We start from the raw sequence: 17,356 nt of genomic DNA, 5'->3' as shown, positions 1-17,356 counted from the left end.
TTTTTGTTCCAAGGCAGTTTGTATGGCGAAAAACTCCTTTGGGGGCCATATGTAAAAAATTATCTTACAAATTATCCCTCTGCAGCCGTCCCATGCACTAGTTGCTGCCGCTGAATAGTACTGACATTCTCCGGCTGCTGTTGATTAAGAAGAATCTTGGGAGAAATACCAACCTCTCGTGAGAATTCCCCTGTACTGTGTCTCCCGGCAAAGCCGGCAGGCGGGTGGGCCACTCAGACCGGCTACAGGGGCCGCATACGGCCCCAGGGCCTGAGGTTCCCCACCCCTGTTCTAGAGGGTGCTAAATAAATAAGAAGTAGATTCTGATTGGTTGCCCATAGCAACATCATGTGTGAAGTAGAATACACATCTTAGTAAATATCCCCCTGTGTGTAACTAGTTTTGAATATCCCTCCATATAGCAGGGATGCAGGACAGGTGAGGGGAGGGTGCACAGTGTAAGGCAGGTGTGCAGTGTGGAGCACAGGTGCATCTGGTATTGGTGCTGGGTCCCCAGAGCATAAACCTGTGCTGACAATATAGACCTTAACACGGTACAATGACAAATGAATGTATAATAGCGTGTGCCTCCCCACCTGAACTGCGCACCTGTGTCCCCCTGGAAAACACAGCCACTGGCACCAATCTGCGATATGTCTTGTTGTGCCCAGTATAACTTGGAATGCCACAATGGGGGATCCCCTGACGGTGGGATACATTTGCATCCTATTTATGTTGGGGTTAAATTCCCTGGTGGAATCCGGCCACAGAAAAACAGGGTTGCATACCTCCCGGAAATCGGGTCCCCCTCCCTGATCCCCGGAAAGAGGGGAAAACATATGACCCACGGGTGGTGCTCTGGCCATGCCCCCAAACAAGTAGACACTCATGTTGCCCTGCCCCACCCCTTTTCACTCCCGATGGCCCCACCCCCTTTGAGTTGGCTGACCTCTACTGGAAAGGGCAGCCAGAAAGTAGGTAAGTATGCAGGAAAATGTCCCACACCTAAGAATAACCAAGCACTAGTGGTCCCAGCAAGCCCTGGAAGACATAAAATACTTAGAAATGAGGGTGTTTTTAGGACTACAATACTACCAGCATACCCATGAGTATAAGTCCAGGTAGAAAAATGTACTTATGGTACACAACAGGCAGTTTTTTTTGGCAGGGTCAGTTCGAGCTCAGCCTCCATGAGCTCCTCCAGGGCCTCCACTACATGCAGCATCCATGATCCGGTCCCGGTACTTCAGACCTGGTGCAGGGCCACCCGCACTCCCGCTGGCGGTCTCCACCATTTCTACACAGCAACTCAGCTCTCGCCCTGCTCTCAGACCCAACGCCCGGCCGCCCAGATAAAAAAATAAAGAAGTGTGTGTATCCCTGGACCCAGGCCCCCTTACAGGCCCGGGACCAGGTAAACTGTACCCACTCCCCCTCTCGGCAGCCCTGGGTACATGCTCGTTGCCTAGGGGTTCCATTTCAACAGAGTGCCAGCGCTACCCAAAGCAGCACTTCCGGGTAGCGCTGGCCATGCTGTTATCCTCTGTCAAAGGACTACAACTAGAGGTATGGCAGCACCTTTAGTGTCTGTCTCCTCCAAGGCGGTGGCCATTTTTTGGAGGGGCCATCACCATACATGGAGGCCTGTGTGCGGCTGGACCCAGAGGCGGCTGCGACAGCAGGTATGTGCAAGATGCGCACAGCCGGCCCAGGCCCAGCCACTACATACCGGCCCGGGAGGCATGTGGCACCCTGCTCCCCGGCCCAGCTTGCCCCTGTGCACTATCAAAAAATCATTCTTGGACTGCAATTGATACAAAATAGATAGTTATTCAGATGGAACTAGGCCAGTCCAGGACCAATTCAAAATGATTTATTTTCAATTATTTATGGTTAAAACCAGTGCTGGTGGCTACCAATCATAAAATATGTGTACAAATTGAAGAAAATACTGCCCTTTGCCAAATGTAAACACAATCTACTTAATTTTATACATTGAATTAATTATTTATATTTTTTCTACATTTTTGTGTTTGGCCTAGTGGTGCCGCGAAAAAATTCTTATACTCAAGGGTGCCGTGACTCAAATAAGATTGGGAGCCCCTGAACTAGGCTGAAAATATGTAACCACTTTGATCCTCAGCACATTGCTATAGAGTTCCACAAGGGGACTAGTGAAAATTTGCAGAAAATATGCAGAGGGACATTGCTCATATATAGTTAGTCCAGTGACACACAGCAAGCATACAGGGACAATACACCCCTGCACATTTTGGACTAAGATGGGCAGTGGTCATTGGTATTTTAAATATCTTCATTTCTTTTTCTTTACTTTCACTTATTGCATTTTAATATTTCACCATTTTTATTGATGATTATTAAAAGTTATATTTTATGAGTCATTATTAGACTTTCAGTTCACCCATATCAGTACTTGTTTTTTTCTTGTTTGGGTGTTTAGCACCTCCTTAATCGAACCTAGGGCTTCATCCCCTAAATATATTGATCATGTGCTTTATTTATATTTATCATGTCCTTAATAATAATATTCGAGGCTAGTGTGGGAGTTTTTGGCATGTTGACCAATAGTGGTTGACCTATTGACTGTAAAGTTTATTCATGGTGACCTAAAGTCCGGCGACCATTCTGATCCACCATCACCCATAGGACGCCACATACAGTACAGTCTCTTCCCTGGCACATTAGGACTGTCCTACTGTAAGTCCTGCTCCTATCAGGGTATTACAGATGTAACGACTGTCATTCTTGCAGGGGCTGGCAGTAGATTCGCCAGCCGCCTGAAGGGGACACTCCCCTCCGGTCCCTGCCTTCCAATTTCACGTCCTCTTTGCCCCCCCCCTAACCCATCTCCCTGAAGCGGAGACGGGCAGGGTTCGCATCCTCTGCCGACAGGTAACTGGGACGCGGGTGTGTGTGGGAAAGATGGAGCGCCGGTTCACCAGAGGGGGCGGTCTGGCATGCCCCGGCGCTGAATGAAGGGCGCTCCATCTGTAACAGACCCTCTGCCTTGTGTATTACAGAGGGGATGACACACTGGCACGACATTGAGAACGGAGGAGATGGGTGGGATCTTGAGGATCTTCCAGGTCCATTTAATTTTGTGAAGAAATTATTTGCTTCATCCTTCAAGTAAGTACATTGCATACAGCGATAATAGCAGCCATCCATACATCAGTTGTTATTATTATTATTATTATTATTATTATTATTATCCTTTATATGGCGCCACAAGGGATGCGCAGCGCCCAAATACAGAGTACATACAAAAATACGCAGAACACGGTCACAGTGACAGTACAAGGCAGTATACGACATGTACAGGGAATATACACTTATTTGGTATACTGAGGCATTAGGCGCCGTCTGAGGGTAGGTTCGAGTAGAAGTAAGAGAAGGGGAAGCACAAGTGGGGTGAGGGCGTTATACAGGGGCACCAACAATACTAAGGGGCCCTGGTATAAAATAAGGAGGTATTTTACCCTTTGAGTGCCAACATCTGTGACATGTTCAAAATAGCTGCAAAAAAGGCCAGCGTCACTCACATTTGTTTTATAAATTCAAGTAAAAAATGGGGTGTAATAAAAGACTATGGGGGTTATTCTTTGTGATTCGCAATGCTGCGAATTCGCAGCCTTGCAAGTCCTCTAAACCCCACCATGTGAATGCCCCCCCCCCTTGTGAATGTTCCCCCCTCGCAGCGCTGGTTGATAATAGATGTTTAGCATAAACGTCCATTCGTATGCTGCGGGTAACACCCACATCTTCCGGTGGTCGCCGACCATCGAACGTTGTGGAAGGTGCATGCATATAAAAGAGACTTTCAAGTCACTTCCATATGTGTGCAAGCTGGAACAGATATGGGCGGGCAGCTGACATCCGGTGATGTCAGCTGCCCGCCCCCTGCACCCACGCCATGGCCTCATTACCATCAGAACGCTCCAGCGTTATCATGGGATCCCCATGAAACACTGGGTGTTCCCATATGCTAATGCAGCTGCCCTGTGCCCCCCTCCCTTCTCCCGTGTAGGGTGCGTGCACCCAGCGAACCACCTGCACATGCACAGAAACGTGCCTGCGCATGCGCAGATGCTTAACATTGGCCCTCCGTGTGAATGCATGTGCGGATCAGTAGGGTAACATACATATTATATGGAATATGCATGTGGTGGTGCAAGTTCCACTGGTCCAGCCTACAGAGACAGGGTGGCCATGTCTGAAGACGCCAAACCTGGGTGTCTCAGTATTCCCATAACCATAACACAGATGTACACAAGGGGAGCGCTATAAGCATAGAGCCACGGATGTGAGCCACAGACACCAGTGTGGCTGGCACAGAATCAGGTCTTTAGTGTGGTATAATCCAGGGACGTGCAGTCAGGGGAGGCTGTGCCTTCCCTGTCATAAATGATTAAAATAATACAAAAATATAATTATGGCACATATCCTGTATCATAAGTATCTTCTTTATATTAATCTAATCATTTTCAATTTTTTAAAGGCTTTAAATTGATTTGGGAGGCACTGAAATCGGTACCTCCAGCTTCCCATAACATACAGATGGAAACATGGTGTGGGCAGGGGGCGGGGACAGGCAGAGGGCTGTATAAGGCCATTAAAAAATAGGTACATAAGCGGCACCTTAGCAAGTGCCTCAGTGACAGGGGCGTGCTTTCCGCCAATATGAAATCTGCTCCCTTCCCGCCCCGGCCGCCCACATATTTACTTACAATTGCGGTGCAGCCGGGCCGGTGGGCAATGGAGCTGGGCATGGAGGAGGATGCAGCCTGGGTGGGTGACTGGTAGGTTCGTCGGGCGATGCTTCGGGGTCCGGAAAGAGGCGAGTGCAGGCAGCCTGGGTGGTTGGGCGGTATCATTGAAATCCCGGCGTTTAGGGGCCAAATCCCGGGATCCCTCCGATCCCGGGATTGGCCACCCTATTTGCCGGTTCCTCCGCCGCGGACCAGCAAAATTCGGGATTTTATGCAGCAGGGAGTGGGGGCTTCGTGGCTGGTGCAGGAGACTTGCTCATCTTCCCGGGCGGTTGGGAGAGGGTGTGATATGCGGCAGCATCCCGGAGGGTAGGCAAGTATGATATACATAATGATGTACTGTAAGTCCCTGTATGGATGGATTTGAGATTGCTGCAGAGTCTCTCTAGAAGCATTGGGACAGGGTCATTCTATAAGTTACCATTGGGCCCACAAATCTGTGGTTACACCGCTGGTGAGCAGGATGAATAAACTGTATATAATACAATAATCTGTACACCACGGTGACCGCTGCGTTTCCATGTGATTGACACTTTCAGGTGGTGCAGCAAATCTCAGCTCATTGATCTCCTGCAGGAAGGATTTACCGCGGAGATATTGGACAACAACCAGCCATGCATTGTGGTCAGTGACTGGTAAGATGAGAGGCTGATACCAACCAATCACACACACTATATAAATATATACTGTAACAGGTGGGCCATTCAGGCAGTTTTCAGTATTTGTGCCTTTAATGACATATACAGTAATAGAGTAGAGGGATCTAAAACTGCGTATGAGTTTGAGTCATTAATCATTTAATAGTGTTTAATAAAAATCAATATAAATCTGTCTGCCGGCCGTCTCAGACAATCACAAAAAAATAGAATAGAAAAAACCCAACCTTTAGCTCACAGCCGTTCCCCAATCTCCCAACACCCCAAGTTTATCAGTTTATCAATATTTATTTATATTAAGCCATGGTAGTGCAATTCTCCTTATGTTACACAGTAGTGCCCACAGTTCATGTTATACAGTATTACATAGTAGTGGCCCCCAATTCACATTATGTGACACAGTGGTGCACTTTATTCACATTATGGGCCTTATTCTGCTTGGTGCAGTCCGTACCGAATTCTTTCGGAGGGCGCATTTTAGCCGTCTGCGCATGCGAAGGCAACGCAATGCACATGTGCAACGTAGTGTCTCCACACTCGTTCTCACCAATACCGTCCAGAAATGTGCACCGAATTGACTCGGGAAATATGGGCGTAATATGGGCGTCATGTGGCCGTACACAAGGGCGCGGTTTCAAAGTGGTCAAAACTGGGCGTAAAGCTGGGCGTACACATGGGAGTGCACGAACTGTGCTAGGCGTGCATTCGGACAGGACACCGACTGCAAGCGAACCAACACACATGAAATATGCGGTGTCCATAAGCAAGTTTCAGTTTGCGGAGAGCACTTGTTCATGCTCTAGGCCAGGCATGTCCAACGTTGGCCCTCCAGATGTTGTGAAACTACACATCCCAGCATGCTTTGCAATAGATTTAGCATTCACTAATAGCAAAACTGTGGCAAAGCATGCTGGGATGTGTAGTTTCACAACATCTGGAGGGCCAACGTTGGACATGCCTGCTCTAGGCATTCGGTTCACCCAATTAGTACGCCCTGATAAACCAGATATTTATCTGATAAGATTAGATATGATAAATAACCCAAACCAAATTTATTTACTTTATTACCTTTAAATATAACGGCAACGCTGAAATGATTGCACACCAACACAACCTTGTTATAAAAGGTATGACAATGCTTTACTTAAAGAATAGCTTCATTACAGGTATTTGCAAATGCAGACTAACACAAGAAACATAAAATTGATTAGCTAATACTTAAACAGTAATTCTAAATCAAATCAAAATGGACACCTTTCAAGGACAGTGATCAGCCATGAATAAACCTCCTTCATAGTTACCTCCAGCCCCCCCGTGCTTGCGTGTTCTTCCTCAACTGCCTTTTTCCCTCCCTCTATCACTCTGATATTTAAACCTTTATCACATTAATTAATTAATTACTCATAAGCATTGAGTCTTATTGGCAAGCTCTGCTTTCAATCATGATGTCATAATTAACCCAACACCCAACTTCAGTGGCCTTGTGGGTCTACGCATGTGTGGCCTTGTTCCCATCTTATTCAGTTTGTGGAGACTAGCTTCCTGTCCTTGCTACATTATACTGTCAACATCACATTCTTAAGCTTCTAAAACCAAAAACAATATTCTATAAGAAATCACTTTTACAGCTCTGTTCTGAATGATCAGCCATTTTATAATATTTATGCAAGTCATGGTTCAACAAAATGGCTGCTGCTTCTAACAAACACCTGCTGCTTAGCGCAAAGGGTAGGCCTCATACGGCGTGGCTAGTACCTTGTGCAACAAGCTAACGCCACTTGCAGCAATAAATAACAATATTTGAGAAAACAGAGTATAACAAAAGTATATAATTATTGATGCGTTATTTCAGTTTTAACAGCCCGCACCTGAAGCACTCTCAGCTGAACACAATACAATCCACTCCTCTACTCATTAGTGATTAATTACACTCTTTTCACAGGTTCAATTGGAAGCATTGCTGCCTAAATGGCTTATTACTAAATACAAAAATATATGCTGCAAACATGACTGCATTATTGCTATCTGACCCACATTTATACTGCAAGCAATGGACAGAACTTTGTTATTATCAGATAGTTATATAGATTACTGAGGATTGCGGAAATACACCAACTCGGTGCATACGGCCAGCTTCCCGTCCGTTCGGACGCTGTAAGACCGTGCAGAATCTTTGTGTTCCCACCGCACACGCACGTTTGGATGTAGCCCGAAGACACTCCTTCTTCTTAGAGAGTCCGTCCGAATGGATGCGGAGGACCTGAGGGCGTATGTTCTTAGAATGTCCGCACAGCGTGGCGTTCGGTCATTTATGAAAGAATTCGGAACGGACCGTAACCAAGCAGAATAAGGCCCTATGTCTGGTGCTATATAGTCAGGCTGATCGGGGCCAGAGCTGACATCTGTGTTTTCCTTGACACTCCCAGAAAATGACCAGGTGACATCCACAAATGCTGGCGTCCTATCAATGAAGGGCCAGAGATTAAAAAAAGGCACTGGATGGCCTTGAAACGATGCACTACAATCCATATGTGCATGCGCAGTCAGTTGATAATTAACCCCCACAGTCTCTATGACCAGTGTGTAATGTATAAAAGCCACTAATCACGGTACATGGGATAATTGCAGGTACGGTTCGCGTTATGACTGCGGATGTAGCTATCAGCTGGAGGTGCAGCTTCTAGGTGACAAACGCCAGCAGCTCGCCAAGTACAAGAGTGACATGATCAACATCCCAGAAGGAAAGTACACCTGGTTCCAGGTGAGTGGGGAACCGGGGATTAATCACTGCTGCACTTATTACGAAAGGACCCAGGAGACTGGAATGTTAGAAGTGTTGTGCTGGATGTTGGGTGTAAGGTGGCACCGATACTAGCAGGGACGGACAAACAATCAGAGGCAATGAGCCAAAAAATATTTTATGGTAAGACAAAGAGCCGATACCAAGCATTAGAGGGTACGGTGTAGGAGCAGAGAGGTAGGTGCCCGGCAATGGTTCCAGAGGGAAGGTGTAGGAGCAGAGAGGTAGGTGCCCGGCAATGGTTCCAGGGGGAAGGTGTAGGAGTAGAGAGCTAGGTGCCTGGCAATGGTTCCAGAGGGAAGGTGTAGGAGCAGAGAGGTAGGTGCCCGGCAATGGTGCCAGGGGAAGGTGTAGGAGCAAAAAGGTAAGTACCTGGCAATGGCACCAGTGGGGAGGTGTAGGAGCAGAGAGGTAGGTACCCAGCAATGGTGCCAGGGGAAGGTGTAGGAGCAGAGAGGTAGGTGCCCGGCCATGGTGCCAGGGGGAAGGTATAGGAGCAGAGAGGTAGGTGCCCAGCAATGGTTCCAGAAGGGAAGGTGTATGAGCAGAGACGTAGGTGCCCAGCAATGGTTCCAGAGGTAAGGTAAAGGAGCAGAGAGGTAGGTGCTCGGCAATTGTACCAGGGGGAAGATGTAGGAGCAGAGAGGTAGTTGCCCGGCATTGGTTCAAATGGGAAGGTGTAGGAGCAGAGAGGTAGGTGCCCAGCAATGGTGCCAGAGGGAAGGTGTAGGAGAAGAGAGGTGGGTGCCCGGCAAAGGTTCTAGAGGGAAGGAGTAGGAGTAGAGAGGTAGGTGCCCGGCAATGGTTCCAGAGGGAAGGTGTAGGAGCAGATAGGTAGGTGCCCGGCAATGGTGCCAGGGGAAGGTGTAGGAGCAAAAAGGTAAGTACCTGGCAATGGCACCAGTGGGGAGGTGTAGGAGCAGAAAGGTAGGTACCCAGCAATGGTGCCAGGGGAAGGTGTATGAGCAGAGATGTAGGTGCCTGGCAATGGTGCCAGGGGGAAGGTGTAGGAGCAGAGAGGTAGTTGTTCGGCAATGGTACCAGGGGGAAGGTGTAGGAGCAGAGAGGTAGGTGCCCGGCATTGGTTCCAGTGGGAAGGTGTAGGGGCAGAGAGGTAGGTGCCCGGCAATGGTGCCAGAGGGAAGGTGTAGGAGCAAAGAGGTAAGTACCTGGCAATGGCACCAGAGGGAAGGTGTAGGAGCAGAGAGGTAGGTACCCAGCAATGGTGCCAGGGGGGAGGTGTAGGAGCAGAGAGGTAGGTGCCCAGCAATGGCACCAGAGGGAAGGTGTAGAAGCAGAGAGGTATGTAACCAGCAATATCACCAGAGGGAAGGTGTAGTAGCAGAAAGGTAGGTGCCCAACAATGGCACCAGAGGGAAGGTGTAGGAGCAGAGAGGTATGTAACCAGCAATGGCACCAGAGGGAAGGTGTAGGAGCAGAGTGGTAGGTGCCGAGCAATGGCGCCATAGGGAAGGTGTAGGAGCAGTAGGAGAGAGGTAGGTGCCTGACAATGGCGCCAGAGGGAAAGTGTAGGAGCAGAGTGGTAGACATTGGCAAATACAGGATTTTCAGAGGGGGTTTCCAGAGGGACGGAGCAAAGCACGGAGGTGGACACTTAGGTGACCAAGTATATGCCCGGTCAGTTAAAGTACTATAGATAGACCAAATGTATATAAATAATAATAATAATAATAATAATAATAATAATAATAATAATAATTATATATATATATATATATATATATATATATATATATATATATATATATATACATACATACATACATACATACATACAGGGGCGTCAACAGCAGTGTAGACCCCTGGGCATAGCAATGTATTGGGGCCACTACATATCCTCCAGCGGTAGGGGTGGGGGAAGCTTTGATGTCCCACGGGTGGTAGGGGGTATTATATCAACCCGCATATAGGGCCTGGATCAGTAATTATCACTAATTACCCCTTTACTACACAGATGGTGGGAGATGAGGTGGGAGAAGGGGGCACTGGGCTGAATGAAGGGGCCCTGATACATAACCTCCAGGGTGATAGAGGATGTTTAATATGCAGAGGAGGGGTGTATAGTGGAGTGGGCTTATTATTCATAATTTTCTGGTGGGAGGACAGCTTGCTTGACTGCAGATAACGCCAGTTCCAGGAAATAGATTTTCTTAGATTTTAATGGAATTAAAAACTAGAGAATCCCACCTACCAAATGGTATTAGGGACTAGAGGATCAGAAAATTAATATCTGACTGGGAAGAGCAATTCTTATACCCATGGAAATAGGGGACCCTCAGCTTTCAGTCTAGGGCCCTTAGTCTCTTGGGGGGGGGGGGGTTTCTGGGTACCAGGAACCCCCCCTGCGTGCGCCACTGGTAGGTACCCAGCAATGATAAACGTGTGCCCCTGCTTTGGCATTACCTTATTGACTAGTGGAGCCCTATTTTTTATCCCATTTTTTTTTTATACCCAGGACTGGCTGATATAGCCCACTACTGGGTCTTTAGATATGGGGAAACTCACCGCAAATTTTCCCTTTTAGTTTTGGAACCTACACCGGCTGAAACCCAAATCACTGCACCATCGGTAAACACAAATCCTGATCAGATAAATGTTAGATTACTATAACTGCTAATACATAATGTACCTGTACGTCTGATCACTCTCTTTATTTCTCGCTACAGATCGGTCATACTTTCGCTAACTACGGCCCTGGGGTGCGCTACGTTCTTTTCAAGCATGGCGGTAAAGACAATAAAGAATGGAAGGGCTTTTATGGCGCACGGGTCACCAGAAGCAGCGTGACGATTAATGTGTAACAAACCCGCCCAGAAATGGCCGGAGCCACTGATGTTTGTGCTACCGGCGTCTGCAGGACTTAGCGGAGATAATTAGGGTGTTGGGAACTGGGGTTAAACAATCACTGCAATAATTACATAGGGATTGCTCTGCATACATACATACATACATACTGTATATATGCTGTGGGCTACAGCAGTGATAGATATCAGGGACATGCCGTGGAACCTGCCACTGCTATTATATAGAGAGTCTGCGGCAGATAGCACTCCTTCTCAGAAGACTTGCTGCAACAAGCGCTGAATAAAAAAGCCCCTAAATACTTTACTTTAAAAAGAAAATGCATTGATACAGATGTCGCCTCGCTCATAATGGCGGCCAGTCCCAATGCACCTACTGTAATTGCATATGCAATAATGTATAATATAATCTTAATCAGCCTGAGCATTCTGGTGTGTGCACACATTGTGGTAATTAGTCGCACCCACGCCTAGACGCAGCCATGATAAGTGTGGCCACATCTGTATAATGCTATAGGGGAAAGGACAGGTTGTGACTCAGAGCCCCCCCAGTTTGTGCTTTTGACAATAAATAAACCTGGATATGTGCTCAGTGGGGCTGTACGTGGCCTAGTGATTAGTGGGTATCAGACCACAGTATCTAGGATCGCTGCGCTGGCTAAGTACAAATCTGTCTGTCACTAGATTAGAAAATAACAGGAAAATATACAAATAAGAAGCTTGAAGAAAATGTAATCAATATATTTGCATTAACACGCTGAGTAGAAAAATAAATGAACTGGAAATTCTGCAATAAAAAAATACTTGATGTGTATTTTGTATAAATATAAAAGGAAAGGGGATGGTGGTAAGGAGGGGTAAGGGATGAGTAGTCGGAGGGAGGGGGATGATTGTGAGGAGGGGTAAGGGATGAGTAGTAGGAGGGAGGGGAATGGTGGTGAGGAGGGTAAGGGATGAGTAGTTGGAAAGGGGGGATTGTGGTGAGGAGGGGTAAGGAAAAGGGTGGCTTCTCATTCCTTACCTCTCTCACAGCCATCCCCTCCCCCCTACTATTCATTCCATACCCGTTTCTCACCACCATCCCTTCTCCCTCCTACTACTCATTCCTACCTAGGGATGCCAATCCCAGGGCATTTTTTCAATCCCGGGATTGAAAAATGCTCAATCCCGGGATTTACAGGATCCCGGGATTGGCATCCCTTATACAGTTGCTCCACACATACCCACCCCCACACCAGCCGACCCGCACATTTACTTACATTAGCGGCCGGGCGGCTGGCCGGGAGTGGGTTCGGAGGTGCACGGTGCCTCCAGGCTCGTGCACATCCTTCTTAGCAGCCAGTCCGCAGGCCGGAAAGGAAGCGGGCGGGCAGAGGCAGGTGGGCCGCGGGCGACGTGCGGAGGAGACTGGAAGGGGGCGTGCACAGCAGAAGGCTGCGCAGCGTGACCTCTACTGTCACGCTACGCATCGCCACATGCAGGGGTCAGGATTCGGGAGCCGGGCAGCGCCTGAGCTAGTGCTCAGACGCTGCCCGGCATTAGACTGCGCATGCGTAGTCTAATCCCGAAAATCCCGGGATTGGATTATCCAATCCCGGGATTGAAATCCCGGACTTTTTTTAGGCCAAATCCCGGGATCCCAACCATCAGTGCAAACAACCATAGATTGTAGCATACTATGTGATGTATGACCATCGATGGTTTTAACTATCAATGGCTTTCCCTTTTATTTGATTGGCTGGCCAATCAGAACCTTGGGGAAGGGCTTTATGGGTATCACTGGTGGAGCTATGCCCCATGTTCTGGCCTCTTGGCTAAGAAATAAAAAAAACTATTTACTGTAGTTAAGCTTTGACATCAATGTAGGTAAACCATCTGCTTCTCCCCCATCGATGGCAAAACTATTCTACATCGTCCATAAACCATCAATGATTTTGAATCAGCGATAGTCGATGGCCATCCCTAGCAGCAGGGGTAGTGGATTTGCAGTGAGCCCTGTGATTCATATAATGGAAGGTAACACAGGATATTAGTAGCTGATTGCTTCTGCTTACAGCACATTTACAGCTGTGGAATCGTTAATGTCAAATAATACATATATTCGTTGGTGTGTTCGCTGCCTGATTGACAGGGGAAGGGGGTGTTCTGGGTTAGACTGGGCGGAGTCCTGTGAAAGCAGGCGGGTGATGTCACATGACAGGCGGATGATGTCACATGATGTCAGCGCCCACCCCCCAATTAGCAGAAAACCGGCCATCTTTAAAGTAAGTCCTGCCTTACTTTTATCTGCGAACAAAGGAAAAATAATTTGAGCAAGCATAGAAGGATTTCCCCTCTGTGGGGGCATACAGTATGTGACCACAGGTGTAAGCATACACATCCGCCCATAGGGTAGCACGGGGATTCGGGCGGTGGGGGGAGCCTTAACCTGCTTAATATACCCAGCCTAGCGAGCAGGCCTGAATCGGGCCCTAGATCACTACTGATTTGTTCCGTACTCTGATCTCACTATTGGGGGTGATGGTTAGAAACAAATAGATGTGTTGGGACTGTGGGGGTTATTCAGAACTGATTGAATAATCGAATCACTGTGAATCTGTACGGCTCATAGCACTCATGCAAGAGACTGTACTGGGATGAAATCCTGCTACTTTAGTCAACTCCGGCAGTACGCAAAGTGATTGACAGGATTCCGGCCTTTGGAGTGGTAATCGGGCATTTTCTGGGAGTGTCAGGGAGACGCAGGCATGTTAAAGCGTGCCCCGATCAGCCTGATTCTATCACAGCCGCTGAGTAAGTCCTGAGCTACACACAGACTGCACACACTGGGGAATCATTATATGGTGAGGGGCGTGCCCAGGTGTGTGAGGGGAAGTCATGTGATGTCAGCTCCGCCCCCGATCAGCCTGATTCTATCACAGCCGCTGAGTAAGTCCTGGGCTACGCCCAGACTGCACGCAGTGGGGAATCATTTTATGGTGAGGGGCGTAGCCAGGTGTGTGAGGGGAAGTCATGTGATGTCAGCTCCGCCCCCAATAAGCCTGATTCTACCACAGCCGCTGAGTAAGTCCTGGGCTACACACAGACTGCACACAATGGGGAATCATTACATGGTGAGGGGCGTGCCCAGGGGTGTGAGGGGAAGTCATGTGACATCAGTTCCGCCCTCGATCAGCCTGATTCTATTACAGCCGCAGAGTAAGTCCTGGGCTACACACAGACTGCGCGCACTGGGGAATCATTATATGGTGAGAGGCGTGCCCAGGTGTGTAAGGGGAAGTCATGTGACAACAGCTCCGCCCCCGATCAGCCTGATTCTATCACAGCCGCTGAGTAAGTCAAGGGATACACACAGACTGGGCACACTGGGGAATCATTATATGGTGAGGATCGTGGACAGGTGTGTGAGGGAAAGTCATGTGACATCAGCTCCGCCCCCGATCAGCCTGATTCTATCACAGCCGCTGAGTAAGTCCTGGGCTACACACAGACTGCACACACTGGGGAATCATTATATGGTGAGGGGCGTGCCCAGGTGTGTGAGGGAAAGTCATGTGACATCAGCTCCTGCCCCGATCAGCCTGATTCTATCACAGCCGCTGAGTAAGTCCTGGGCTACGCCCAGACTGCACGCACTGGGGAATCATTATATGGTGAGGGGCGTACCCAGTTGTGTGAGGGGAAGTCATGTGACATCAGTTCCGCCCCAGATCAGCCTGATTCTATCACAGCCTCTGGGTAAGTCCTGAGCTACACACAGACTGCACACACTAGGGAATCATTATATGGTGAGGGGCAGGCCCAGGGGTGTGAGGGGAAGTCATGTGACATCAGCTCCGCCCTCGATCAGCCTGATTCTATCACAACCGCTGAGTAAGACCTGTGCTACACATAGACTGCACACACTGGGGAATCATTATATTGTTAGGGGCGTACCCAGCTGTGTGAGGGGAAGTCATGTAATATAAGCTCCGCCCCGATCATCCTGATTCTATCACAGCCACTGAGTAAGTCCTGGGCTACACAAAGACTGCACACACTGGAGAATCATTATATGGTGAGCAGCGTGCCCAGGGGTGTGAGGGGAAGTCATGTGATATAAGCTCCACCCCAATCAGCCTGATTCTATCACAGCCACTGAGAAAGTCCTGGGCTACACACAGACTGCACACACTGGGGAATCATTATATGGTGAGCAGCGTGCCCAGGGGTGTGAGGGGAAGTCATGTGATATAAGCTCCGCCCCCAATCAGACTGATTCTATCACAGCCTCTGAGTAAGTCCTGAGCTACACACAGACTGCACACACTGGGGAATCATTATATGGTGAAGGGTGTGCCCAGGGGTGTGAGGGGAAGTCATGTGACAACAGCTCCGCCATCGATCAGCCTGATTCTATCACAGCCGCTGAGTAAGTTCTGGGCTACACATAGACTGCGTACACTGGGGAGTCATTATATGGTGAAGGGCGTGCCAAGGTGTGTGAGAGGAAGTCATGTGACATCAGCTCCTGCCCCAATCCGCCTGATTCTATCACAGCCACTGAGTAAGTCCTGGGCTACACATAGACTGCACACACTGGAGAATCATTATATGGTGAGCAGCGTGCCCAGGGGTGTGAGGGGAATTTATGTGATATAAGCTCCGCCCCAATCAGCCTGATTCTATAGCAGCCTCTGAGTAAGTCCTGGGCTACACACAGACTGCACACACTGGGGAATCATTATATGGTGAGGGGTGTGCCCAGGTGTGTGAGGGGAAGTCATGTGACATCAGCTCCACCCCCGATCAGCCTGATTCTATCACAGCTGCTGAGTAAGTCCTGAGCTACACACAGACTGCACACACTGGGGAAACAATATATGGTGAGGGGCGTACCCAGGTGTGTGAGGGGAAGTCCTGTGATATAAGCTCCACCCCGATCAGCCTGATACTATCACAGCCACTGCGTAAGTCCTGGGCTACACATAGACTGCACACACTGGGGAATCATTATATGGTGAGGGGTGTGCCCAGGTGTGTGAGTGGAAGTCATGTGACAACAGCTCCGCCCCCGATCAGCCTGATTCTATCACAGCCGCTGAGTATGTCATGGGATACACACAGACTGGGCACACTGGGGAATCATTATATGGTGAGGATCGTGGACAGGTGTGTGAGGGGAAGTCATGTGACATCAGCTCCTGCCCCGATCAGCCTGATTCTATCACAGCCGCTGAGTAAGTCCTGGGCTATGCCCAGACTGCACGCACTGGGGAATCATTATATGGTGAGGGGCGTACCCAGTTGTGTGAGGGGAAGTCATGTGACATCAGTTCCGCCCCAGATCAGCCTGATTCTATCACAGCCTCTGAGTAAGTCCTGAGCTACACACAGACTCCACACAAGGGAATCATTATATGGTGAGGGGAAGGCCCAGGGGTGTGAGGGGAAGTCATGTGACATCAGCTCCGCCCTCGATCAGCCTGATTCTATCACAACCGCTGAGTAAGACCTGGGCTACACATAGACTGCACACACTGGGGAATCATTATATTGTTAGGGGCGTACCCAGCTGTGTGAGGGGAAGTCATGTAATATAAGCTCTGCCCCGATCATCCTGATTCTATCACAGCCACTGAGTAAGTCCTGGGCTACACACAGACTGCACACACTGGAGAATCATTATATGGTGAGCAGCGTGCCCAGGGGTGTGAGGGGAAGTCATGTGATATAAGCTCCACCCAAATCAGCCTGATTCTATCACAGCCTCTGAGAAAGTCCTGGGCTACACATAGACTGCACACACTGGAGAATCATTATATGGTAAGCAGCTTGCCCAGGGGTGTGAGGGGAAGTCATGTGATATAAGCTCCGCCCCCGATCAGCCTGATTCTATCACAGCCTCTGAGTAAGTCCTGAGCTACACACAGACTGCACACACTGGGGAATCATTATATGGTGAAGGGTGTGCCCAGGGGTGTGAGGGAAAGTCATGTGACATCAGCTCCGCCATCGATCAGCCTGATTCTATCACAGACGCTGAGTAAGTTCTGGGCTACACATACACTGCGTACACTGGGGAATCATTATATGGTGAGGGGCGTGCCCAGGTGTGTGAGGGGAAGTCATGTGACATCAGCTCCTGCCCCAATCAGCCTGATTCTATCACAGCCACTGAGTAAGTCCTGGGCTACACATAGACTGCACACACTGGAGAATCATTATATGGTGAGCAGCGTGCTCAGGGGTGTGAGGGGAATTCATGTGATATAAGCTCCGCCCCAATCAGCCTGATTCTATAGCAGC

The 17,356-nt window shown here is 48.7% G+C and overlaps 1 protein-coding gene across 1 annotated transcript; it reads left to right on the top strand.

Moving 5' to 3' along the window:
* The first annotated feature begins 1,636 nt into the window (after positions 1–1,636).
* Positions 1,637–11,068, top strand: LOC146058587 (F-box only protein 2-like). The gene is made up of 5 exons (XM_083170864.1): positions 1,637–1,682; positions 3,042–3,150; positions 5,330–5,425; positions 8,075–8,207; positions 10,934–11,068. The coding sequence occupies exons 1-5, from the start codon at positions 1,637–1,639 to the stop codon at positions 11,066–11,068; spliced, it is 519 nt and encodes a 172-aa protein (XP_083026990.1).
* Positions 11,069–17,356: the final 6,288 nt, after the last annotated feature.

The sequence above is a fragment of the Crinia signifera genome, chromosome 2 (assembly GCF_055691185.1).
Source record: "Crinia signifera chromosome 2, ASM5569118v1, whole genome shotgun sequence".
NCBI classification, from domain to species: Eukaryota; Metazoa; Chordata; class Amphibia; order Anura; family Myobatrachidae; genus Crinia; species Crinia signifera.
Note: the sequence above shows the minus strand (reverse complement) of the source record. Positions and strands in the feature narration are given on the sequence as shown.

What these genes read in the sequence shown, in the direction of transcription:
- LOC146058587 (XM_083170864.1), top strand. Translation starts at nt 1,637, where the DNA reads ATGGAGGCCTGTGTGCGGCTGGACCCAGAGGCGGCTGCGACAGCAG. An exon ending in AGAGGCGGCTGCGACAGCAG is followed by an intron (nt 1,683 to 3,041) that starts GTATGTGCAAGA and finishes TGTGTATTACAG; the next exon opens with AGGGGATGACACACTGGCAC. An exon ending in TTATTTGCTTCATCCTTCAA is followed by an intron (nt 3,151 to 5,329) that starts GTAAGTACATTG and finishes TGACACTTTCAG; the next exon opens with GTGGTGCAGCAAATCTCAGC.